This window comes from Spermophilus citellus, assembly GCF_964194105.1.
Source record: "Spermophilus citellus genome assembly, chromosome: 4".
In the NCBI taxonomy this organism is placed as follows: domain Eukaryota; kingdom Metazoa; phylum Chordata; class Mammalia; order Rodentia; family Sciuridae; genus Spermophilus; species Spermophilus citellus.
Genome location: NC_138185.1, coordinates 15,765,094 through 15,790,399, shown reverse-complemented (window position 1 = coordinate 15,790,399; position 25,306 = coordinate 15,765,094). Strand labels below are relative to the sequence as shown.

Below are 25,306 nucleotides of genomic sequence, written 5' to 3'. Positions count from 1 at the left end.
TGTGAATCATTAGAAACTTAAAAATGAGCCGGGCATAATGGTACATGACTATAATCCCAGTGCCTTGGGAGGCTGAGATGGAAGATTGCAAGTTCAAAGCCAGCCTCAGCAACTTGGGCCCTGAGCAACTTAGCAAGACCCTGTCTCAAAATTTAAAAAAACAGGCTGGAGATGTGGCTCAGTAGTTAAGTGCCCCTAGGTTTAATCCCTGAAGCAAAAAAAAAAAAAAAAAAGAAGAAGAAGAGGAAATTTATAAATAAAAAAAATGGATCCACTTTTCACTACCACTTCTAATAGTTCCAAAGGAACATATGTCTGTCTTGTATATAAGAGGGAAAAAAGTGATTTTGAGGGGTAGAGGAAGACCTCCTGCCTCAGCCTCTGGAGTCACTGGGATAACGGGTATGTGCCATGACTCCCAGCTAAATTATATAATTAATCATAGAATTAATTAGGGTGGTAGCCCATATAAACATATAAGAACTAAAATTTAAAATATACTTTCTGGCTCAATCTTTTAAAAATCAGTTATCTGGCTGGGGTTGTGGTTCAGTGGCAGAATGCTTGCCTAGCATGTGTACGGCACTGGGTTCAATTCTCAGCACTGCAAATAAATAAATAAACAAATAAGTAAGTAAATAAATAAAGGTCCATCTATAAATAAAATATATATGTATATATTAAAAACAAAACAGAGGGGGGATAGTAGGGGATAGGAAAGGTAGCAGAATATAACAATTACTAATAGGGCATTATGTAAAATTGTGGATGTGTAACCGACGTGATTCTGCAATCTGCATTTGGGGTAAAATTGGGAGTTCATAACCCACTTCAATGTAATGTATGAAATATGATATGTCAAGAGCTTTGTAATGTTGTGAACAACTAATTAAAAAAATATATAAAAAAACAGAATTTCTCTAAAGTATAATTGGGAAAAAAATTTAAAAAATAAAAACTTCTACACATCTCCCTTTTTTTTTGCAATCTAGATGCATATGTAATAACTGTGAAAAAAATTTTAAAAAATATAAACTTCCACACATCTTCCACTTTCTTTGCAACCTAGATGCATATATAATTCATATATTAAATACAGCTGTGGGATTGGGAGTGGAGCTCAGTGGTTGAGCATTTGCCTAGCATGTTTGAGGCCCTGGGCTTAATCCCCAACACAGAAAAAATAAAATAAATTTAAAAAAATAAAATGAGTTATCTACCTCTGCTTCCCAACTTTCATGAGCTGAGTAGCTTTCCTCTGCCATACCCTTCTACCATGATGTCTACCTCCCCATGGACCCATAGCAGTAGAGTCAGCTGACCAAAACATTTTTTTTTTACTTCTAAATTGTTCATGTCAGATATTAAAAATAAATAAATGAGTTATCTGTCAAAAAGGATTTCTCTTAAAAATACAAAAAAAATACAATTTTTTTTCATGAAAAAAGTCATTAGAATTTAAGTTTTAAACTGTAATTTTGTTGTCTTTTAAAATAATTCTAAAGGCAGTATGGTAATTGAGACAAGGTGATATGATCATTGGAATGGAAACCAGTAACCTGCATTCCAGGTCTGGCTCCACCACTGGTCTTGGGACTGTGGCAGGTTCTTTTTGACATCTTTTAATTCTGGAATCTCATCTGTAAAGCAGGAACTCTGATACCTGTGCTGTGTATCTCACAGGATGATTTTGAGGCCTGTTTTAATGGATGGGAATTTATTTACTAAACTAAATTCACTTACTAAACTAAAACCATGCTATGTAAGCTAGCTATTTATCTATCTATCTATTAACCTATTTATTTATTTATTTATTTATTTATTTTTGTGGGGCTGGGGATCAAACCCAGGACCTCACACATGCTAGGCAATGTTCTACCACTGAGCTACACTCCCAGCTCAGCTTTTAAAATTTTTCACATTTACTATATTCCCAGCCCCTGTATGTCATACACTTACACATAGATCATTGTATTAATTCTCACAATAATCCTCGGAGATGGATGGTCGCATTCCCATTTTATGGATGAGGAAACTGAAATTCTACAAGTTTGCAATGTGCTCTAACAGTAGGCAAATGCAGAGGTAGGACACAAACCCAGGTCTTCCTGGTTCAAAGCCTGTTCTTTGTTTAATTGATTTTCTGTTTCTTAAACTCTGAAATGAAAAGAAGATGATTTTTCAGCTATGGGTAACAGTTGTGGCAAGAAGGTATTCTATCAGAGATGGCTGTCCACTGACTGCTTCTTCCCTCAGCCGTGGCTTTTTAGAAGCTGTTTGCCTTAGGAAACACGAGAGCCCCTGAGATATTCCCTTATTTGGGTACATTAAGCATATGGATATTTTACTTGAATTTCTCTTGAAAAATTATATATGTCCCCAAAGTTAAATGACTGGGGTACAGCATGGAATTCACTTTTCAGCTCTCACAGTACCTAGGCCAGAGTGGGCAGTATCTTTGATAGCTGTCAATCCTAGTGAGATAGTTAGGTCAACGGAGCTGTGCTAAGAGAGGCTGCATCTGTTCCTTTTCTGTGTGACACCTTGCTCCTGCTAAGTTTCTGTCATTCCTAGTTTTTAGCCAAGAAAACTAAAGTTGGGAAATCCTTTAAGGTCTGCAATTAGGTCAATTCCAGGTCAGGCTGGTTTTGGAGCCTTTCCTTTCCTGCTGCCCTGTTCTTCACTGTCCATCACACCTGACCCAAGACTAATTCAGAAAGGAAGCATTCATATGAAACCAAGGGAAGATTGTAGTGTTAAGAGCTTTCTCTCAAATCATGCCTGTATCTTCCAGATGTGAGACCTGGTGACAATTGTGCTTTGTATTCTATGACTTTAAAAAGGTAAATGCTACATCCAGTAACATTGTAAAGTGAGAAATTATGAAAATCTGAAATTCCTATGATTTTAGATCAAACCTTATTATATTACAATGGATTTTAAACTCAGATATTATCTCATTGTCAAGTAGTATTTGGTGAAACAGAAGATCAATAAGAAGCTGGAGGAGTTGACCTAACAAGTTTTAACCTCAGGATCTGCCAGGAAGTCAGGAAAGCCAGTGGTCCCAGAAGCACTCTTACATTTCTTTCTTTCTGTACACCTAAGGCCTTAATGATTTTCTGAATTAGGGTTTTGTGGAAAGGCCCTATGCAGAGAATTAAGAGAATCAGCTTCAGGATCTTTGGGTTGACTGGCCCAGGCCTGGACTCTTGCATTTTAGTGTGTCTTGGCATATTGGTACCCTTGTTATTGCACTTGTCTTCCTGTTGCTGGGAAGGATATTTATTTGTTTATTCTCTTCTCTCATTTATTGTTTAAAAAAAAGAGATTGAAGATTGGAGAGTTTTGACCCTTGGGCTACAGAAAAGAATGAGCCAATTTATTATTTATGTAATGCTCAGGCCTATCTCTTGCAGTGGTGGAGCTAGAGAATACAGGAAACTGTACATTGCAGATAACTTCAGAGGACCCATTTTTAAACTATTACCAAGTTGGCCTTGTTAGCTAATTACATTTCAAAAGGCAATAAAAAGCAAATTTCTTGTTGACAGCATTCATTTAGTTAAATTTGAATTTATTTTTTGAATAGGTAATACATTCACATAGTTCAGAATTCAAAAGCATACACAACAAATAGTCTTCCTTCTATCTTTCAGCCTGGCTGCTCTGTTCCCCTTCCAATGACCACATAGTAGTAGTGTCCTACATTTTCTTCCAGAGATATGTTATAAAAGCAAGTGTGTGTGTGTGTGTGTGTGTGTGTGTGTGTGTGTGTGTGTGTACTTTCTTTCCTCTTCTTTTATGCAAATAGTACCACATTTGCTTGTATGCATACTATCCTAGCACCTTACCTTTTGATATTATCAATATGACCTGAGAACTTTTCCATGTTCTTTAAAGAGCTTTCTTCTCTTTTTCTGTTCATTTTTAAGAGTATATTTCACATTGTTTGAAAATACTATACTATATTGAACAACCTCCTATTGATATTTAGGTTCCCTGATCCTTTACTATTATCAGCACATGTTATCATTGAGGACTCTCAGCAATGTTGGAGGATGTCTTAGGCTAAAAGAGAAGGGCTAGGATCTAGTGTACAAAGGGAAGGGATGTCTGTGCTGGCATCACTGGCATTTCTGTACTTGACAGGACAGAAAACAGTATGGCCCAGATGCTGGTGTAGGGTGCATATTGTAGTGGGAGTTGATGTACTTTCTTTTATAATTGCTTCTATTTTCTCACTAAAATAGAAAATAAAGTCACTCACTAAAATTGAATAGATCAAAATTATTTTGGATGGTTAATTTGACAAAGGGAAGTATTGTCTTGGGTGTGGGAATGGAAGTGGACTAGGGAGATAGAATTGAGTGCCTGGTAGTCAAGATAAGACATCGTGAAATTAAAAGAAGACTGACAGCATGATTGTGTGTTTCTGCATTTGTGTTCAGCTGTGTTAGTATCTGCTTGAGTATTTGGAGAGTTGGACTTCACCAGCCTTGGGCTTTAGCCAAGAGAGTTTTGTTCCTCTTTCCATTTAAAATGGCTTAAAATTTAGTTGTCTGTGATCATGAATAGTGAAATCTCTTGGCAAGAAAGTTTAAGTACTGCAGATTTGAGACCTCAGACAGTGGAGACTCAACAAAATGAACTCTTGTTCCTGCTTTGCTGAAAGGAACCCTCTTATGGCTTTCAGATCTCCGACTACATGATGCTACCTGACACAACCACCCTGTCAGAGCGTCTGCGAGTGTGTCTCCAGGAGGGCGATGAGAACCCACGTGACTTTACCACCCTCTTCGATCTGTCCATTTACCAGCTGGATACCACCTCCCTCCCCAAGGTTATCAAGTCAGTACCTGGGGCTCTTTGAGCTACACTTTAGTTCATTTATGTTTGTTTGAAAACATGAGTTTGGGGACAGGAATTAGGGTCACAGCAAAGGTGGCAGACAAAACATGTTCTCAGATCTATGACGAGGCCAACAGAGAAATTGGGGTTGGGGATGCAGAGCAACTGCCAGCACTTATTAGCCATTGTGTATTCTAAGCTATGTACCAAGCACTTAGAATGACTGACCTTTTCCATTTTGCCCAGGACTTTTCTAGGTTTAACACAGAGAACTTTAAGACCCAGGAACCCCCTCAGTAAACTGAGGTACTTACACTGTTAATGCCATTGAAAACTTTTCCACGGTCCTGAGAGTTATTAGCCATGTTTCCATATGAGGAACTGAGGTTTAAAGAAGGAAGAGACAGTATTCCCTCCCTAAGAAGGAAGGGACAGTATTTTCCGAAGGTGAGCAGGGATTTAAAGTCTGTCCTGAATGACTTTCAGGCCAGTGCTTTCTCCTGTTTTATTGCCTGCTTTATTGTTTTCCATCCCTGATGGTCAGAGAATAACATTTTTGAGCATATTTTGCCTGGCTCAGGATCTATATCTAAATAAACCAAAGGTGGAGTCTACAAGTACAGATACTTGTCTTCATACGCCTGTCCTTATGTTCAAGTTAACAAATACTGAGTGCCTACTGTACTAGAAACTAACCCTGAACTTTCCTGTTTATGGAGGAGACAGACAAGCTCTGATTAAGCTTATTATATAAACCCTAAATGTGAAGTATAAACTAGAGATGGGCATAATGAATATAGGGAATTTGATTCTGACTGAGGATCTTATGAAAAAATTGCATTTTTAGCTACATGTTGATTCTTCAACAAACATTTCTTCAAGGCCTTGTATCTACTCAGCACTGTGTGTATTCGTAGAAGGATTTCAGGAGATGAGCTGGGGACATTGAGAGAGAGGTTTTCAGTGATGTCCTTGTATGAGCAATGTCCAGATAGGCATTAAGACATTTATATATGTGCATATGTAGATTAAAGAAGATGGTACAAACTTCAATGGACTACTGGGGATTGGAGTACTGGGGCAGTTGCATTTTTAATAGGATGGTCGGAGTGATTTTTTTTTTTTTTTTTTTTTTTTTGTACTGGGGACTGAAGCCGGAGGCACTTCACTACTGAGCCACATCCTTTTTATTTTTTTATTTTGAGACAGGATCTGGCTGAGTTGCTTAGGGCCTCACTAAGTTGCTGAGGCTGGCTTTGAGCTCACGGTCATCCTGCTTCAGCCTCCTGCGTCACTAGGATTACAGGCATGTACCACCATGCCCAGCTCAGAATGGCATCATCTTGAGGTGGTGATGCTTGAACAAAAATTTGAAGGAGGTGAGCAAGTGAGCCATGTGGGTATCTGAGGGAAGAACACTGGGCAGAGTGTTCTCAGAGTGACCAGTATAAAGAGAACAAGATGGGAAAGTGCTTGATTATTCAAGGAAGAGCCAAAAGACTCTTGGGGCTGGAGCAGGAACAGGAATGATAGGAGACTTGGTGGGGCCTTGTAGACTTTTTTTTTTTTTTTTTGGTACTGAGGATTGAACCCAGGGTGCTTTACCACTGAACCACATCCCCAGCCCTTTTAATTTCTTTATTTGAGACAGGGCCTTACTAAGTTACTTAGGGTGACACTAAATTGCTGAGGCTGACCTTGAACTTGTGATCTTCCTGCCTAAGCCCCAGTACCTGGGATTACAGGTGTGTACTACTATGCCCAGCTCCTTATAGGCCTTTGTGAGGACCTAAGCTCAGCCTTGACTGAGAGAAAAGTTTTGAGGAGAGGTATGACATGATGACTAATTTCTCTAAAGTCAGGGATCAAGGACTGGGGGGTGTGACTCAGTGGTAGAGCATATCTAGAATGTGCAAGGCCTTGGGTTCCATCCCCAGCACTACAAAAAGAGAAAGGGAAAAAAGTACATCTGTTCTGTCATAAAATGAGGGGAGCAAGGGTGGAAGCAGAGAATAAAGGGAGATGATTCCAGTAATCCAGGCACAAGATGATACTCCAGCTGGTGGTAGTTGTGGAGGTGGTGAGGAGTGGTCAGATTCTAGATATATTTTGAAGGTATAGGCAGCAAGAGATAATAAATGGTGGAATGTGGAGGGTGAGAAGAAAAGGGGTCAAGGATGACTTCAAGGTTTGGTCTTAGCAATTAAAAGGATAAAGTTGCAATAACAGTTGGGGAAGGCTGAGTAGATTGGACAGGAAGAACTGAAGTTCAGTTTGAGACATATTGAGTTAAGATGTCTGTGAAATGTCCAGATGATGTTGAGTGGCAGTTGTACATGTTATCTTATGATCAGCAGAGAAATTTGGGCTAGAGATTTAAATTTGGGGATTTGGGGGCACATCTGTATTTCATCAAAAGAACACACTTGATTCAGGCATGGTGGTGCATTCCTGTAATTCCAGCCCCTCACCCCACCAAAAAAAAAAAGATGCCGAGGCTGGCTTTGGAATCAAAATCCTCCTGTCTCAGCCTCCTAAGCCAGTGGGATTACAGGTGTGGGCTGCTTTTGGACAACTGGCTTTGGACAACTCTTAAATGTATTGTCTTTTTTTTTTTTTTTTGTACTGGAGATTAAGTCCTTTGAACCATATGAATTTGGAAGCTACTTAAAATCTTTATATCTGTTTCCTCTTCCTTAAGAGATTATGCCCATATTCCAGGGTTGCTTTGGTGATGAAATGAAGTGAGTTTAAGTATCTAGCACAGGGTCAGGCACAATATGTGGCAGGTAGTTGGTACTCAATAAATTATTTCTCTTCCCTCTGTGGGGATCTGCTGCTCATTAACCACTGAGCCATATCCCCAGCCCTTTTGTATTCTGTTTAGAGAGAGTCTCACTCAGTTGCTTAGGACCTTGCTAAATTCCTGAGGCTGGCTTTGAATTTGGGATCCTCCTGCTTCAGCCTCCCAAACCACTGGGATTACAGGTGTGCACCACCTCACCTGGCTATTAATTCCATATTTATTGAGGCCTAAGGGGTATGAGGTAGAGGTTGATGGTGTAATGACCTGTTCTGAGAGTTCATGATCTGTTGGGTTGGAGATTGAAACATGGTGATAAAAGTATAGTGTCAGAGGTCAGGCCAGAGTGTTCTGGAAATAAATGGAGATACATAGTTCAGTCCCAATTCACATATATGTATTTAGTTTTGTCATTTATTCTTCCCCTTCTCCCATACAGATCGGCCTTCTGAATTAGATTTTACTTAGTTTGAGGATCAGTCTCTTTACCCCCAATTCCATCCCATCAAGCACATGCTGATTGCTGGCAGGAGGAAGATTTGGGCACGTGGCAAAATGCGTGGATAAAGGGAAGACCTAACGAAACAGAATATTTGCTCCACCGCAGTCAGCTTTCCAGGGACAGAAATCAAATCATGGCAGGATGGCCAAAGACCAGGACTCAGCAGGCAGGATTCTTTGAGTATAGATGATAGGAACTTTAGCCAAAAACTGCCCCTGATGACTTTTGCTTTCTGGGTAGACAGAATTGGGGGGATACTTTTGGCAGGGACTCATGAGCTTCTGTGTTCTGATCTTGCTCTGTCCTTTGAACCATATGAATTTGGAAGCTACTTAAAATCTTTATATCTGTTTCCTCTTCCTTAAGAGATTATGCCCATATTCCAGGGTTGCTTTGGTGATGAAATGAAGTGAGTTTAAGTACCTAGCACAGGGTCAGGCACAATATGTGGCAGGTAGTTGGTACTCAATAAATTATTTCTCTTCCCTCTATGGGGATCTGCTGCTCATTGCTAGGAAGGGTTCTCCCCAAGCACAAGGGGAGAACTTTCTGACATCACTGCTTTCTGACATCATTCATACATACAGCCTTGTCCACTCATCGGTGTTTACTTTTGTAGCTTAATTTTGAAAGCTCACAAATATGTATAAAATTTAAATTGGATGAGTATATTTTAATTAGCCTCTTCTGCGGGGGAGTTTAGCTAGCTTTCAAAATTAGGTAAAATCCAACAAGACAGACTAAGTGTTAGAATAGAAGCAAAGGGAAAGCCATAGTAGCCCAACACCACAGGGTACGATTAGCACTTGACATTGTAAACTTTTTTCCACTGCTCTGTGTACCATAGCCCCTCTGGTCCCTGTGCTATGTGACAAGGCCTAGCCCCCCCTCCTACCTTTTTCCTTCCTCTTGCCTCTGCCAAGGATACTCTTGAAGATAACTGTGTGACTTCCTCCCTCTCTCACTTAGGGCTCCTCTGACAAGTCACTTGCAGCCTTTGTCTCTGGATTTGCTTTTTTTTTTCTTAATACTTATAGATAACTGGTATATTACTGTTTTTTTGGGTTATTGTTGTTTTGTTTACTATCTCTCCTCCCCAAGAATGTAAGTTCCACAAAGGCCTCCTTGCTCTCTTCTTTTTACTGCTGTTGTACTTGTGTGTGTAAATTGCCTGGGACCAGTAGATATTCAGTTAGAGTCTGTGGAGTGAAGGAGCACAAGGAAGGGCAGAGCATGCAAATCTGTTGATTAGCCAGAAGCAAACTAGATTTTGTTTTTTAAAAATAGTCCTGAATCACCCACCATCTTTGAGGAGAACAGCACAGGGTGGTGAGTTAGATGTGCCCTGCTACAGTGTCTCACCTTCATCCTAGCTTTTGTTTTATTAACACAGGGCTCATGAGCAGCTAAATGTAAAACATGAACCACTTCAACTCATTCAACCTCAGTTTGAGACGCCGCTGCCAGCCCTTCAGCCTGCGGTGAGTAGGTGTACTCGTGGGCCACCCCTGCAGGGCCCCACTTTTTACTTTGATTGTGGACCCCTCTGTGTGCTGTTTGTGGCATGCCTCACTGAGTCAGAGTGATCTGCCTCTGAAATGCATAGGTAGGCAACCTGTTAGTATTCTGTAGGGATAAACATGGTAAGCTTCCTGAGGGATCAAGAAAGTGGACATTTTTGGCTATCTTATAGAGTTGTAGGGCATACTGTGAGACTGCCTAGTAAGAAGGAAAAAAACACTTGTGCTGTCTTTCCAGACATTGGATACTCAGATTGATAGCAGTTCTAAAAGCCCAGGGAAGCTGCATATGGTGGTGCACACAGATAATACCAGCAACCTTGGGAGGCTGAGACAGGAGGATTGTAAGTTCAAGGCCAGCCTTAGCAACTTAGTGAGGCCTGGGCAATTTAGCAAGATCCTACCTGAAAATAAAAACACGTGTTGGGGATGTGGCTCAGTGGTTAAGCACCCCTGGATTCAATCCTTGGTAGAATAGAATAGAATAGAATAGGATAGAATAGAAACAAGAAAGGATCAGGAATGGAATAGGAATGGCATGGCATGGCATGGCCTGGAGATAGTCAAGTATAGACAGGCTATTCTTCAGCTTTTTAGTCCAGTATTAACTCAACCTGCTTAGTTTGTCCTGTACATTCTGGAATGTTATGAGCCAGTTGGCTTCAGTTTGCTAGCTTGAAATTGGCCGTGATAGAGTATTTATATCATAGAAAATAGCAAGTGCTACAAATCAGATATTTTGTTTTGAGAATTCATAGTTAAAAGTATACCAGCAGATTACTGGTTCATAACTATGAATTCTGACCTACTTCAGCATTTGCTATACTAATCTGTTTCCCCAAATAATTTCTGTTCCTAAAGATCTCATGATCAAATGAGAAATGAGTTGAAAAATCAAATGTTTAGCCCAAACTTAATCCTCAACCTTTGCATCGATGTGCCAAGTTAGTTGGCATCCATATGTCAGCTTGATCAGTTTAATGGTGTTGTTAGAGCTGGTTCTGTTTGGTTGCTTTCAGAATTCTCAAGTCTGGCTTGGCATGGGTCTGTTGGATGAGGGCAGGAGGAGGTGATGGGAATTTGGGTGGTTCATCCCCAGGGAAGGGCTGAGTTGGCCTCTAATTTCCGGTGCATCTCATTATTATTAGTTATGGCTTTTGATAACTCTTTCAGGACAGACTGTTTCCTTTTAGGTTTTCCCTCCTAGCTTCAGGGAGTTACCACCTCCTCCTCTGGAACTGTTTGACTTAGATGAGACGTTCTCATCTGAGAAAGCACGGCTTGCTCAGATCACCAATAAATGTAAGTTTGGTCAATTTTTCAATTTTGTATTTTTTTTTAATATTTATTTTTCAATTTTCAGTGGACACAACATCTTTTATGTGGTGCTGAGGATTGAACCCAGCGCCACGCATATGCCAGGCGAGTGCGTTACTGCTTGAGCCACATCCCCAGCCCTCAATTTTGTATTCTTTATGACTTTTACTTAACTGTGAACTTTTGAGATTTGCTGAGGGAGAACAAAATATGTACAGATGTATGAAGTTAAAATTTTTTCATCTCATACAAATGATACTAGTTGTTTTTCTTGAGGCCAGTTAGCTCAGTGATTTAGAACACAGTGCTAAGAAGGAAGCCAAAAAGTCGTGACTCTCATCCTTGTAGGCTTTTAATTCTGACCTGTTGATAACCATAGGCTGAATCCTGAGCTGGCTGCTATCTAGTAAATCTAGGCCATTGATCATATGAAAAGTCATGAATAAAAATGAGTCATGACCAAAAGAATATGCCGTAAAGAGCCTTCAAATTGGGAGTCAGATGAAATGAGGCTCTAGGCCACGCAACTCCATGATGAGTGGTGGACCTGCCTATTGATTGCTGACATGCCCAGCCTTCAGCACAGCAAATAGGCCTGTACATGTATGTCCAGGAGCATAATCCACAGTGCAGCACTTTCCTCTCTCCTGGGAGTATAATTTAAGGAGATGGATGAAGGATTACAGATGACTTCTACATGATTTATTTTAAAAATCTATTAAAATTGGGAATAGCCTTACTGTCTACTTGCAGGGGAATGGTAGTAAATTGTGTCCCATTCAATCAGTTGGACAATAAGTAGTCATTATGAAAGAAGTTTATAGGCCAGGGAGTGATGGCAGAATTTAAGAGGCAATCCTAATGAAGCAAGATATAAACTACACACACAGTAGATCCCAACTGTGTGAAATCTGTATGTATCTGAAGACCAGAAAGTTATGTGAAAAAATGGAAGTAGTTCACTGAAAAATAGAGCACCTTTACTACATCTTTATTCTGTGAGAGGCATTGTGGTAGATGTTGGCAGTGAAAACTTAGCAAGAAAGGGCTGGGGTGCAGCTCAGTGTTAGAGAGCTTACCTAAAATGCACAAGATGCTGGATTTCATCTCCTGCAACATCAAAAAAGTAAAAAATAAAAAGACATAATGGTTAGTGTAGAAGGAATAGTATCTTTGAAGAATCAGATGCTTTTAACCAACATCCCAGCATTTCTTTTTTGCAATTTATTCTATGAAAATTCTTATAAAAATGTAGAATAAAAATGATACTGCTATGTAGATATTAATTGTACCATGCAAAAAAATTGGAAGCAGTCTAATGGTTCATCCTTTAATAAATAAATCAAGTGGAATATTATGTCTTTTAAAAGTAAGATGTAGGGGGCTGGGATTTTGGCTCAGAGGGAGAGCATTTGCCTCACATTTGTGAGGCACTGGGTTTGATCCTCAGCTCCACATAAAAATAAAAAAAATAAAGATATTGTGTCTACCTATAACTAAAAATATATATATATTTTTAAAGTAAGATGTAGAACATAAGCTTTGACATGGAATTTCTGTGGCGTATTATTAAATGATGGCAGCAAGAAGAAGGGCTGGGCTGTAGCTTGGTGGCAGAGCACTTGCCTAGTATGCACAAGGCCCTGGGTTTAATCCCCAGAACCACAAAAACCACACAAACTATGGTGATAACTTATAGAACTATTATAGTTTGATTCCACTTTTGTGAAAACTTGTATTTACACACAGAGGCATATATAGCAATAATTAGGTAGTCTTACCTTAGTGGGGCAAGAGTCTAGGATGAGAGGTCCTGATAGCTATACATTTTTATTTATTTTATGGTGCTAAGGATCGAACCCGGAGCCTTGTACTATTCAAGTGCTGTCCACTGTGCTATATTCCCAACCTGTTTATGTTTTCAAAACTTACATTTCTATCATAACTTTAAAAAATGTGAATCAGGGCTGGGGTTGTGGCTCAGTAGTAGAGAGCTTGCCTAGTATGCATTAGGCACTGGGTTTGATTCTCAGCACCACATAATAAATAAGTAAATAAAGGTCCATCAAAATCTAATAAAAATATATTTTTTTTAAATGTGAATCAGAGGGGGAAGAATTAGTGTAATGAATGACGGGCAGTAATTACTGGAGCTGGGAATAGCTTCACAGATAAATGTTAATGATGGATTATGGGTGATTTTTTCTTTTCTAAAATAATCTTATAATAAATGCTATTTAAAATACCCACCTGCCTTTTTCATAGTGGTTCTTGTTGCAGTCTGAGAATGGTAGCTTGAGTTCCTGCTGAGTGGCCCAGAACTTATAATGTCAGAATGCTGGGGACTAAGAAAGCCAGAACTAAGCCAGATGCGATGGCACATACCTGTAATCCCAGCAATATGGGAGGCTGAGGCAGGAGGATAACAAGTTTAGATGAGCCACAGCAACTTAGTGAGGCCCTAAACAACTTAGCAAGACCCTGTCTCCAAATGAAAAATAAAAAGGGCTGGGGGTGTGGCTCAGTGGTAAAGGGATCCTCGGTTCAATCGCTAGTAAAAAAAAGAAAAGAAAAGAAAGCCAAAACCAATCCAGCCTTAGTCTGATAGTATGTCACTTTTGTCTTAATTATAAAAGTAGCACATCTGAGATCTCAAATTTGTCACTGTTTAAGTCTGCATCACCCTAGGAACCAGTGAGTTAAGATATGTAGGATCTTTTTTTAAAAAAATATATTTATTTTTTGTTGTAGTTGGACACAATACTTATTTTATTTATTTTTATGTGGTGCTGAGGATCGAACCCAGGGCCTTGCACATGCTAGGCGAGCACTCTACCGCTGAGCTACAACTCCAGCCCAAGATATGTAGGATCTTGATAGGGAAGATCTAAAATACATTAAGTCTGTACTTAGGAAAGGGCAGAAATTAAGGGTGAATCTAACTACTCCAACTGTGTGTAGGTACTGAAGAAGACCTGGAATTCTACGTCAGAAAGTGTGGTGACATTCTTGGAGTAACCAGTAAACTACCAAAGGATCAACAGGATGCCAAACATATCCTTGAGCACATTTTTTTCCAAGTGGTTGAATTCAAGAAACTGAACCAGGTATAGAGCCCTGGAGGTCTACTGAAGTGGCAGCCCATCAAGTGACAGTGTCATCCCTAGACAGTGTTTTATGATATTCATTGGTATTTATTAAGTATCTATTGGGTGTACAGCAGACAGTGATCCCTGTATTTATGGAACTCATATTCTAGCTGGAGTGTCCTGGCAATAAACAATAAACAGAATATATAAGCAAGTCCCTTAGTGTGCTGGATGGTAAGTGTTCTGGTATAAACAAAGTGAGTAGGGCAAGGAGCGATCAAGTGTGCCAAGTATGGTGGTAGTGACTGGTATGAATAGAGTGGTCAAGATCAGCCTCACTGCACAGTTAATGCAATTCAGTTGAGAATAATCTTTATCAGAAAGGAACTGTATCCTAGGGTATAGCCATAGATTAAAGGTTTTGGGGAATTTAGCCAGGCAGATAGCTGGAGGAGGAGTGCTCTAGGAAGAAGGAAGACTTGTGCACAGTCCTTCAGGCTGAGTTGCACTTGGCTTGCTTCAGGAATGGCACTGATGCCAGTGTGGCCAGAGGAAACTGAACAAAGGACAGAACAGCAGCACATGAAGGCAGCACCTTGTGTTAGAAATCCTCTCTCTCAGCCAGGTATTGTGGCACACATCTGTAATTCCAGCAGTTTAGGAGGCTGAGGCAGGATGATCACAAGTTGAAGACCAGCCTCTATAACTTAGGGAGACCCTGTCCCAAAAATAACATTCAAAGGGCTCGGGGTGTAGCTCACTGGTAGAGCACTTGCCTGATAAATATAGGAATGTAAAGGTATCTGTACAGGTTTGTAGGATTGAAGGATTTTACTTTTCCTTGACTATTAAAATTTCTATAATGAATATGTTACTTACTTATGTAGGAAAAAAAAAAGAGTATGTTTTATATTTTAATGTAAGCAGGCAAAATAAAAGCTTAGGATTTTAAATGTGGAGTTGAAAGATCATTTAGGCCAGGTGCAGTGGCACATGACTATAATCTCAGCAGCTCTGGAAGCTGAGGCAGGAGGATCGCAAATTCAAAGCCAGCCACAGCAACTTAGAGAGGCCTTAAGGAACTTAGTGAGACCTTGTCTCAAAATAAAAAATAGAACTGGGGATATGGCTAGTGATTGAGTGCTGTTGTATTCAATTCCCAGTATCAAAAAAAAAAAAAAGACAACGACCAGTTATGTTCTGATTCTGTTCTAGAAGGAGGCTGGCTCTGCTGTGTACTCATTTGACAGTGTTCACTGTACATCTAAGATGTGCCTGGCATAGGGCAAGAATTTTGGGGTCATAGCAGTAAGCAAAATGAATGCAGTCCTTGTTTCTCAGAGTTGTGTGAGTGTGGGACATACAGGCAGTTACAGTGCTCTGGGTGCCATGAAGGGAACCTAGAAAAGACGTAACTGAGATGCTGCTCAGCAGTGACGTGTGCATTGGTGGGAGCAGGAAGGTGGTTAGATTTCCAAAAGTACTCATCTTGGTAGCATGGAGGACAGGCACTGAAGGCCAAGGTAAGGAATCTGGTGCAGTCTTTGCAACTGTACTTGCTATCATTCATTACTACAGGTGGTGAGCAGTGTCCTAATTAATAGTCACAATCTCTTCATAAAAAGTTCAAAAAAAACCAGTTCATATTTCAGGCTCTGTACTGAAATATTAAAATTATGTATTTTATTTTCTCATCCAGGAACATGACATCGATACGAGTGAAATGGTATTCCCGAACAATTTCTGAGGACCATGCCTCTTGAAGCATTTTCTGCCTCCTGATTCTTTACATTTTTTAATTCCTCAACTCCTTACCAAAGTGTCTGTACACTCTTCACAAGTTGTAGGTCTGTGCATCTTCTATAGTATTCAAATACGTAAGATTTCTGACTTACAAAATCCTTTTGGAAGAAATGTTTCTGTTTTTAAAATTAAATATGATTGAATCTGTACTTTCATGATTTATAAAACAAACAGTCTGTCATTGAAGTCTTTTTTCCCCTCCAACTCCAGTTCAAGGTTTGAGCCTCCTTTGTCAAAGACTTACAAAACTCTCAAGCTTATTGATATACTGTACGGCTTTCTGAACTAATTCACAGGAATACAAAACAGACTTAACTCTAAGTCTGTTTGCCCCACTATACCTAAGGAAAAAGATAAAATAAAAAACATCTTCCTTATATGTTTCATTAACCCTTAGTCTGCCAGCTGTCCACAAGACAGACCACTTAGAGGCTATAGTCTCCAGCTGTTCATTTCCTCTCTTCTCTGAACCTTGAACTCTCTCTTTTTTTTTTTTTTTTTTAAACTACGAATTGAACCCAGGGGTGCTTAACCACTGGGCCATATCCCCAACTCATTTTATTTATCTGTCCTGAGGGTCTCACCATGTTGTTGAGTCGGCTTTGAACTTGGATCCTCCTCCCTCAACCTCCTAATATGCTGGGATTATAAGTAGGCACCACCATGCCCAGCCTCCTCTGAAATCTTGAAGCATTCAATGCAGGGCAAAATGCGACACTCTTTTCCCAAAGAAGCTATACGGTGTGTCCTGGAACAATAAGAGAGACTGCTTCTGCCTGAATGGTGAGTTGATGTATGGAAATGCACAACAGTGTACTGGAATATTCTGGGAACCACCTTTAGGGAATCCTGAAGCCGACAGAAGATTACAGAACCACTGAAAGTGTTTAAGAGATGTGGCACAATGGGAATAGCTCAGCTGGTGTGTTCCATTAGATGGGAAAACAGAAAGAGGGCCATTTAGGGGATAATGTGATAAACTCCAAGAGGAAATAATAAAGATGAGGACTAAACTGCTTTTGTTAGACAGAACATATTAGGGCTGGATGTGGTGGTGCGTTCTTATGCTCCAGAAGGCTGAGAAAGGAGGATCACAAGTTGTAGGATAGCTTGAGCAATTTAGCAAGAGCTTGTCTCAAAATAAAAACTAAACAGGACTGGGAATGTAACTCAATATTTGTTTGTTTGTTTGTTTTTTTAGAGAATTTATTTATTTATTTTAGTTTTTTTTCCGGTGGACACAACATCTCTGTATGTGGTGCTGAGGATCGAACCCGGGCCGCACGCATGCCAGGTGAGCGCGCTACCGCTTGAGCCATATCCCCAGCCCCGTTTGTTTGTTTTTTTAAAGAGAGAGAGAGAGAATTTTTAATATTTACTTTTTAGTTCTCGGCGGACACAACATCTTTGTTGGTATGTGGTGCTGAGGATCGAACCCGGGCCGCACGCATGTCAGGCGAGCGTGCTACCGCTTGAGCCACATCCCCAGCCCCACAAAGGGGTACTTTAACATTGAGTTACAGAAAGTTAAGAAAGGGACTTGCTAAATTGTTGAGGCTGGCTTTGAATTTGCAGTCCTCCTGCCTCAGCCTCCATGCCTGGTCAGTTTGTGGCATTTTATGATTCATGGATGTGGGTGCCTTTGATAAGTTACTTCTTATTTGTAAAACCAAGTATCAGGATAGTTTAAAAACTGTTTCCTGGGGCTGGGGATGTTGCTCAAGCGGTAGGGCGCTCGCCTGGCATGCCTGTGACCCTGGTTCCATCCTCAGCACCACATACCAACAAAGATGTGTCCACCAAAAACTACATAATAATAATAAATATTAAGTTCATAAAAAAACCTGTTTCCTAAAAGGTCCTAGAGCAGCTACATATGCCTTTCTGAAATTAAATTTTGTCTTTAATTTAAAAAATTTAACCAAGCAATACCTGAGCATATTGTTGAAGGGAAAGAACTCTACCCTCAGCCTCTGAAACCTGTTAGCATTTTTTCCCGTGCCTTCAAGAGATAGGAAGAAATATATGCTTTGAAACTAATCGCCTTGCTCATGTACATAAGAGATTTTCACATGAAGCCTAACAAGGTGGTATCCTAGGTACCTCCGGCAGTTCACAATGTAATTGCAGAGAGAAATTAACTAGTCAAAATCTCAAGGCTTGACGAATAGCTTGAAAATCTGCGGTGGTGATAGCCTCTCCAGTGCCTATGACCCAGCCTGGGCAGGATGAACTCTCGAGGCCCACGTTAATGTCGGAGGCTGCCAGGGCCAGAGCAGTGGCCAGGACTCAGCAGGTGATCGCCCCGACCCCGCGCGCAGGCGCCCCTAGTGACGTCAGACGGCGCGACTCCCGCGATGCTCTGCGCGGCACCGTAGCGCGGGCTCCTAGTGCGGAGCGCTCTGGGTGACGCTTAGTGCTGTGGGTGCTCTCCTTAAGCGGCGTCCTGGGGCTTCTGGATTCCACCTACACGGGAGGCCCCTCGAAACCGGCCACGTCACTGGCCTAGGATCACCCGCTAATAGCGGCATTGCCGGGGTGACTCCGACCCCGGCTCCCTTTCTGTCTTAACAGAGGAGGTTGTAGACGCCGCCAGCTGCAGCTGGGGGGCTTACGCAGCTGTGGAGATTTCCACCTGCCTCTGAGGAGGCCTTGGCGACCACTGCCATTCTCCCTGACTTCGACTCCCTTCCCTGCTCGTCTGCTGAACTGCAAGTGACCGTGTTTACCAGACTGAAAGAAATAAGTTGAAAGGCTAAGAGTTGGCGGAAGCTGATGCCCCCGAAGGTTCCGGGTAGAGGTCTGGGCCGGGCCTGAGCGTGGAGTGTGTAAATTAGCCCGGGACCCCAGCTCTTGTCGTGGGTCTCCTCTCCCTCCTGAGAAACCCAAAGGATCTGAATTAGTTTCTAAGACTGAGGTTCTCTGCTTTCTAATTGCATTAATGAAGGCACAGCCAGGACTGTAGGAGGTAGAACAAACCCAGGCAGTGTTCATGGTGCTAGTTGTTGACCAGTGCCTCCACACTTCTTACAGTGACTCAGGAGAAACCCTTAGAGTCTTGAAAAGGCACATATCCATCACTTGCCAAAATTTTGTTATCCTTCTCGGTCCTCCACTTCCATTGTCACTTTAGGTTGGTTTCTACTATTGTGGGTTAGTTTGCAATTTCTAGAGTTTTATATAAATGGAACCATGCAGTGTGTTCTTTTTTGCTTCTTTCAGCATAATTATTTTGAAATTAATTTATATTAATAATTAGCTCACTTTTATTATTGATTGTATGGGCATATCTGTTTTATGTCCTTCATTCTCTTTATCCAATAGTTGTTGAAGGATGTTCTTTTCCAGATTGAAGCTATAAAACTATGTAAAAGTCTTTGTTCATGTGTGCATATGCATTCGTATTTCTTGGAATGTTGGATCACCTTATAGGTGTATGCTTGTACTTTTTTTTTTTTTTTTTCCTTTGAGATGGGGTCTCCTTATGTTGCTCACGCTGGTCTTGAATTCCTAGATTCAAGTGATCCCTCTGCCTCAGCCTCCTGTAACTCGGACTATAGGCATACACCATAGTGCTTGGATGTTTTAAGTTTTTATTAAGAGACTATTAAACTGGGTTGGGCTGGGGATATAGCTCAGTGGTAAAGGACTTGCCTAGTGTGCCCAATCCAGGTTGGTACCCAGAAGGACCAAAACCAAAAACAACTGAACAGTTTCCAAAGTGGTCCTACAATTTTTTTTTTTCATTTCCACTAGCAGTATAAGAATTCTAATTGTTTCTCATTGTTACCAGCAAACAACTTCTCAAACCCTAAGAAACAATCTTTTTGGCTAACCAGTGTTCTGTTCCAGAGTTTATATTCATCAACATCTGACATCCTGGACCTCTGCTGTTACTTGGAAACCACATACAAAATGGAACGGTTGGGGCTGGGATGTGGCTCAAGCGGTAGTGCGCTCGCCTGGCATGCGTTCGGCCGGGGTTCGATCCTCAGCACCACATACAAACAAAGATGTTGTATCTGCAGAGAACTAAAAAATAAATATTAAAAAATTCTCTCTCTCTCTCTCTCTCTCTCTCTCTCTCTCCCTCTCTCCCTCCCTCCCTCCCTCCCTCCCCTCTCTTTAAAAAAAAAAAAAAAATGGAATGGGCAAAATCAGTTCCAGCCATGAGGGGTTGCCTGTGAACCTGCTGTACATCCCCAGATTCATTACCATCTCATTGTAGTGTAGGACCCTAATAAAATTCCCCTCTATTATCTCTATTTTGGTCTGTTCTGCTTCTCACCCAGGTTGAAACTGGTTGATATAAGGATCAAAAGAAAGGGGCCCCTTATTTCCAGAATGGACCCAACCCTTATCCCAGAAGTCATGAATAATAGTACTCCTTAACTGAAATCTGCCCCACCTCCTGTTTTTTCTTTTTGCAGGCTGAGATTGAACCTAGGGCCTCATAAATATCAGGCAGTTTTTACCACTATATGCCCGATCCCCCAACTTTTGATCTTGAAAAGGCTTTTTATTTTATTTTCATTTTAAGCTTCCTCACCCAGCCCTTTAAATTTTTCATTTGGAAACAGGGTAATCACTAAATTATCTAGGCTGTCTGGGCATGGTGGTGCAATTTGTGAGGCTGAGACAGAAGAATCCTTAGTTTGAGGCCAGCCTCAGCAGTTGGGCAAGTCCTTGTCAAAAATAAGAAAAAATTATCTAGATGACTGGCTTAGAACTCCTGCCTCAGCCTCCCAAGTGCCCAGGATTATAGCATATGCCACTATGCCTGGTTTTGGTATTAAGTTTTTATTTTTAAAAAATATTTTTATTTGTAGATGGACACAATACCTTTACTTTGTTTATTTAGTTTTCTTATGTGGTGCTGGGGATTGAACCCAGTGCCTCAGCGTGCTAGGCAAGCACTCTACCACTGAACCAGAACCCCAGCCCTTAAGTTTTTATTTTGAAATAGTTTGTGGCAGAGTTGCTGAGGTTGACAGTCATTCTTTTTCCGTCTCCTGCACTTCTGGGATTTACAGGTATGTGCCACCATAGCCAGCTCCCTCTTACTGTGGTGCTGGGGATTGAACCCCAGGCTTTATGCATGTGAGGCATGCACTCTACTAATTGAGCTATATCCCCAGCCCTCCCTCTTCATCTTAAAAGGACCCTAATCCTTTGTTTGGTTGAGGAGCTCATCTTGGAGTTTTATCCTGGCTTCTCTTTATTCTTTGGCAGAAGAATAAACTTTCCTTTGCTGTATAATTAGCCCTCAGCTTTGTTTTTGGTTCCAAGATTCCAACAAAGAAAGAAACACCAAAAAAAAGAAAAAGAAAAAAAAGAAAGAAACACCGTGGGTACAAAATTAGTAAAATACCAACATTAGTCTTTCTAGTTTTAGTCATTCTAGTGGGTAAACTCACTGTGGTTTTAATTTACATTTCTCTAAGGATGTAGTATTGAGCTCCTTTTCATGTGCACTGGATATATTTGCAGTTTGAGGGTAGAGTGAATAAGATTTATGGATAGATCAGATAGGTTATGTGAAAGGAGTCTAGAATGACTGAACTCTTGCCAATCACTGAAAATTTTCTAATCTTCCTCCTCCCTGTCATACATTCCTTGTTCCTTGTGCCATCCTTTCTATTTTTTCCCCCCTCAGGTACCAGGGATTGAACTCAGGTGTGCTTAGCCACTGAGCCATATCCCCAACCCATTTTATTATTTTATTTTGAGACAGGGTTTGCTAAGTTTCTTAGGGCCTCACTCAATTGTGGAGGCTTGCTTTGAACTTGTGATCCTCCTGCCTGGACCTCCTGAGCCTCTGGGATTATAGGTGTGTGCCACTGTGCCTGGCTTCTTTGTATTGTTTTCTACATTGTTCACCTTATAGATTCCTAAATCACCCAGCTCTGAAGAGCCTTCAGTGACCCACTTAAGTGTGAGTGTGGGCACTCAAACCCTTGCAATTTATCTTTATCTCACAGAGCTCTTTTTCTGCTTATTCATTGTCTCCACTACCAATTGGTGAGTTTTGGAAGCATATGGATGTTTGGATTGACTCCTGACTAGCCTTCGGCTTTCATTCTCAGTCTTTTTAGCATTTTTTCACGGAATACACCAAATTTACTTTTCAGATTGTTATTTTCAAATTATGATTGCTTTGCTTCCAGTTACCAGCCCATTAGTTGTGTGATCAGGGTAATTTACTCCATAACTTTTGTGTCTTATTAGTTTTCTTATCTTTAAAATTTGGCTGCCTCTGGGTGCCATGACACACACCTGTAATTCCAGCGGTTCAGGAGGCTGAGACAGGAGCATCATGAGTTCAAAGCCAGCCTTAGCAACATGGAGGCGCTAAACAACTCAGTGAGACACTGTCTCTAAATAAAATACAAAATAAGGCTGGTGATGTGGCTCAGTGGTTGAGTACTCCTGAGTTCAATCCCTGGTATCCAAAAAAAAAAAAAAAAAAATGACTGCCATTTTAGCTTAGTGGTAGAGAGCCAGGGTTTAATCTCCACAATTGCAAAGAAAAGAAACGTAATTCAGTGAAGAGAGAAAACTCCAGGCAGATCAGGTGATCCTGCTTATCATTTACCAGTCAGTGTTTGTCTCTCTCCCCACCACCCTTCTCTCTCTCTCTCTCCAGCCTGTGCAGGGACAGGCTCTGAGTCTGGAGTCTGGGGTGGGGCAGATTATAGAATGAGTATGTAGTTGGAGTGTCCCTGTCTAAGGAGGGCTCATGTAGGAAATGTTTCCCAGCAGAGTTCAGAATGTATGTTATCTCTCCTGAGTCTAGGGACCACTCCCAGGTGTGGCTGCACCAAGGATGCTGGAGTATTCCTAGGGTGTGTCTGTAGGCAAGATGATAACTGGAGAGGACAAACTTGTGGAGGTCACCAGATTTCATCTGGTATACCTGCCTGATTTAAGGCACTGATTCCCAGACTGCCCTGGCTCTAGTGTATAGGCCCCAGTTTCGGATTCCAGATGGACTTCTGCGTCTGCTCCCTCCCTGCCTCTGTCTTGGGCAAATATCTTCCCCAAACTGCCAGGTCCTGCCTTTTCTGAAATGGGATTAATAATCTATGAGAGTGTGTACTGCATGCAAAGCGCTTCCTGGACCTCAAAAAGACAAAATGTGAGGGCAGCTGAAGTCAGAATAATAATGCCTAACAACAAAAACTGGATTAGTTCAGAGATAGTGCGTGTGCTTAGCATGCAGGAGGCCCTGGACTCAATCCTAGCACTCCCCCCGCAAAAAAGCTGATAGTAATAATAGTACTTATGTGCCAGACTGTTCCCTCTGCTTTATACATATTTATTTAATTTGATAAGAACCCTACAAAGTATATACCAGTGTAAATATTAACAGCATGATGTTGGGATTCAGGACACACAACCCTTAAACATGACTGTAAGAGACCAGAATGTGTCACCCCAAAATATATAGTGCTTGGGCATATTTTGAACTAGTTATTTTGATAGACTGTAGACACTGGGAATAGCTCTGGAAAAACTATCCTTTTGAAAAAGAAATTTACATCTATAAAGAAAGTCTACAGTAGTAAAGTTTCTGTATTAGGAAGAGGGTTGCTCCTGATAAATTTTATTATCTGAGATTTTTATCTGCATCACAAGAAAATCTTTGTTCACTATATAATTCCTTTCCTCACCCTTCAGTGACTGTCTCACTGCCCACCCCTCTTTATAGCTTTGGAAGCTTCAATTATGTAACACTTCTTCATATGACTCCTCCATTATTTATTGTGACTTCTGTGCATGTGTAAGTAATTAAATGTTTTTTCTCCTGTTAATCTGTTTTATATAAATTTAATTTGTAGCCCAGGCAAAGAAGGCAGAGAGGCTGAGAATGGTGGAGCAGTCCTATAATCCCAGTGATTTGGAAGGCTGAGGCAGGAGGATTACAAATTAAAAGATCAGCCTCAACTATTTAGCAAGGGTCTAAGCATCTTAGTGAGACCCTGTCTCAGAGAATTTTTAAAAAGGGCTGGGGATGTGGCTCAGTGGTTAAGCACCTCTGGGTTCAATTCCCAGTAAAAAAAAAAAAAAAAAAAAAAAAAAGAGCCAGAAGGGCAGCAGAGGGAGGCTATTTTTCCCTACAATAGACTCTAGAACTAGACAGCCCAGGTTTGGGGAATCTGCCTCAGTTTCCTCTGCCAAAGAGGAAAATACTAGGGTTGTTATGAGGATTAAATTAATTAAAATTTATACACAAAACAGTGACTAGTACAGAGTAAAATAAATAAAAGATTTTGATAAAACCCGTTTTCAGAGATGAGGAACCCAAGGCACAGGGGATTTAGGTAATTTGCTTTAGATAACAACTCATTGCCTGGTGTAGTGGTGCATGCAAATACTTGTAATCCCTGCCACAATGGGGGCTGAGGCAGGAGGACCCCAAGTTCCAAGCCAGCAGTTTAAGCAAAGCCCTAAGTAAATAATTGAGACCCTATCTCAAAAAATTTTTTTAAAAAAAGGGGACTGGGTTTGTAGCTTGGTAGAGCACTTGCCTAGCATGTGTGAAGCACTGGGTTCTATACTCAGCACCACTTATAAATAAAGGTCCATTGACAACTAAAAAAATATTTTAAATAAATAAAAAAGGGCTGGGGATGGAGCTCAGTGGTAAAGCAGCCCTGAATTCAATCTCCAGTACCAAACAAACAAAACCACAAAAAATCCAACCTAATAACAATGAGTGGTAGGCTGGGACTTAAACCCCAGCAAGTCTGGCTGCTGAACTTAACAGGGGGATGTCCATTTGCATTACTTCATGAGGCTCCAGAGTGGGTGGAAGAAGTCAGGAATTAAATGACATGGAAACTTCTAGCTCTTAAAGTCTTCCATCTCCTGTGGTAAAGAAGTTTGCAGAGGCTAGCTGAACCGTACTCTCGTGGCCAGCAGTTTCTGGAAGACTCTGAGGCCTAAGCCCCACTAAAAGGCTCAAGTTTGCCACATTTACCCCAGACTCCTTTCTCATAGTTCATTTCCAGTTCCCTCCCACTCCTCCTAGGGTGACACTTAGATTATTTGGTTAGTGACAACCTAAAATGAAAAATTATTGCTGAACCTCTAGAAATTTGTTAAGTGCAAGATAAACTGAATTTAAAAGTCAAAAAAAACTTTTAAGCAGTACAGGGGTGGGGGGATGGGGGGCTTCCTGAATCAGGTATTGTAATGGCTTCTGGGATGAATTGAGAGGCTGTTTGAAACTCCTTTCCCTATGATCCTAGCTTGAAGGGGGAAATGCATAAGTCAACAAACAGATGGTGGGCAGAGGACCCCTGGGATAAGTAGGAAATGGTCTGATGGGAGGGGAAGGGAGTTCCAATTCAAATAATGGCCCAGGCAAATGTAGAGGCCAGGCCAGTTCCCTTGGCCAGGTCCTGTGTGGTCATCT

General features: G+C 40.9%; 1 protein-coding gene across 3 annotated transcripts in view; it reads left to right on the top strand.

Moving 5' to 3' along the window:
* Window positions 1-16,195, top strand: part of IFT52 (intraflagellar transport 52) — a 39,699-nt gene extending 23,504 nt beyond the window's left edge. Inside the window, exons 4-8 of one of the 3 annotated variants that reach the window (XM_081292713.1) lie at window positions 4,697-4,851; window positions 9,550-9,637; window positions 10,870-10,978; window positions 13,955-14,100; window positions 15,782-16,195. In XM_081292713.1, coding sequence (XP_081148839.1) covers window positions 4,697-4,851; window positions 9,550-9,637; window positions 10,870-10,978; window positions 13,955-14,100; window positions 15,782-15,829 — 546 coding nt within the window. In that variant the 3' untranslated portion in view covers window positions 15,830-16,195. The remainder of the gene's footprint in view (window positions 1-4,696; window positions 4,852-9,549; window positions 9,638-10,869; window positions 10,979-13,954; window positions 14,101-15,781) is intronic. The other 2 variants (XM_081292712.1, XR_014021758.1) reach the window with 2 other exon arrangements.
* Window positions 16,196-25,306: the final 9,111 nt, after the last annotated feature.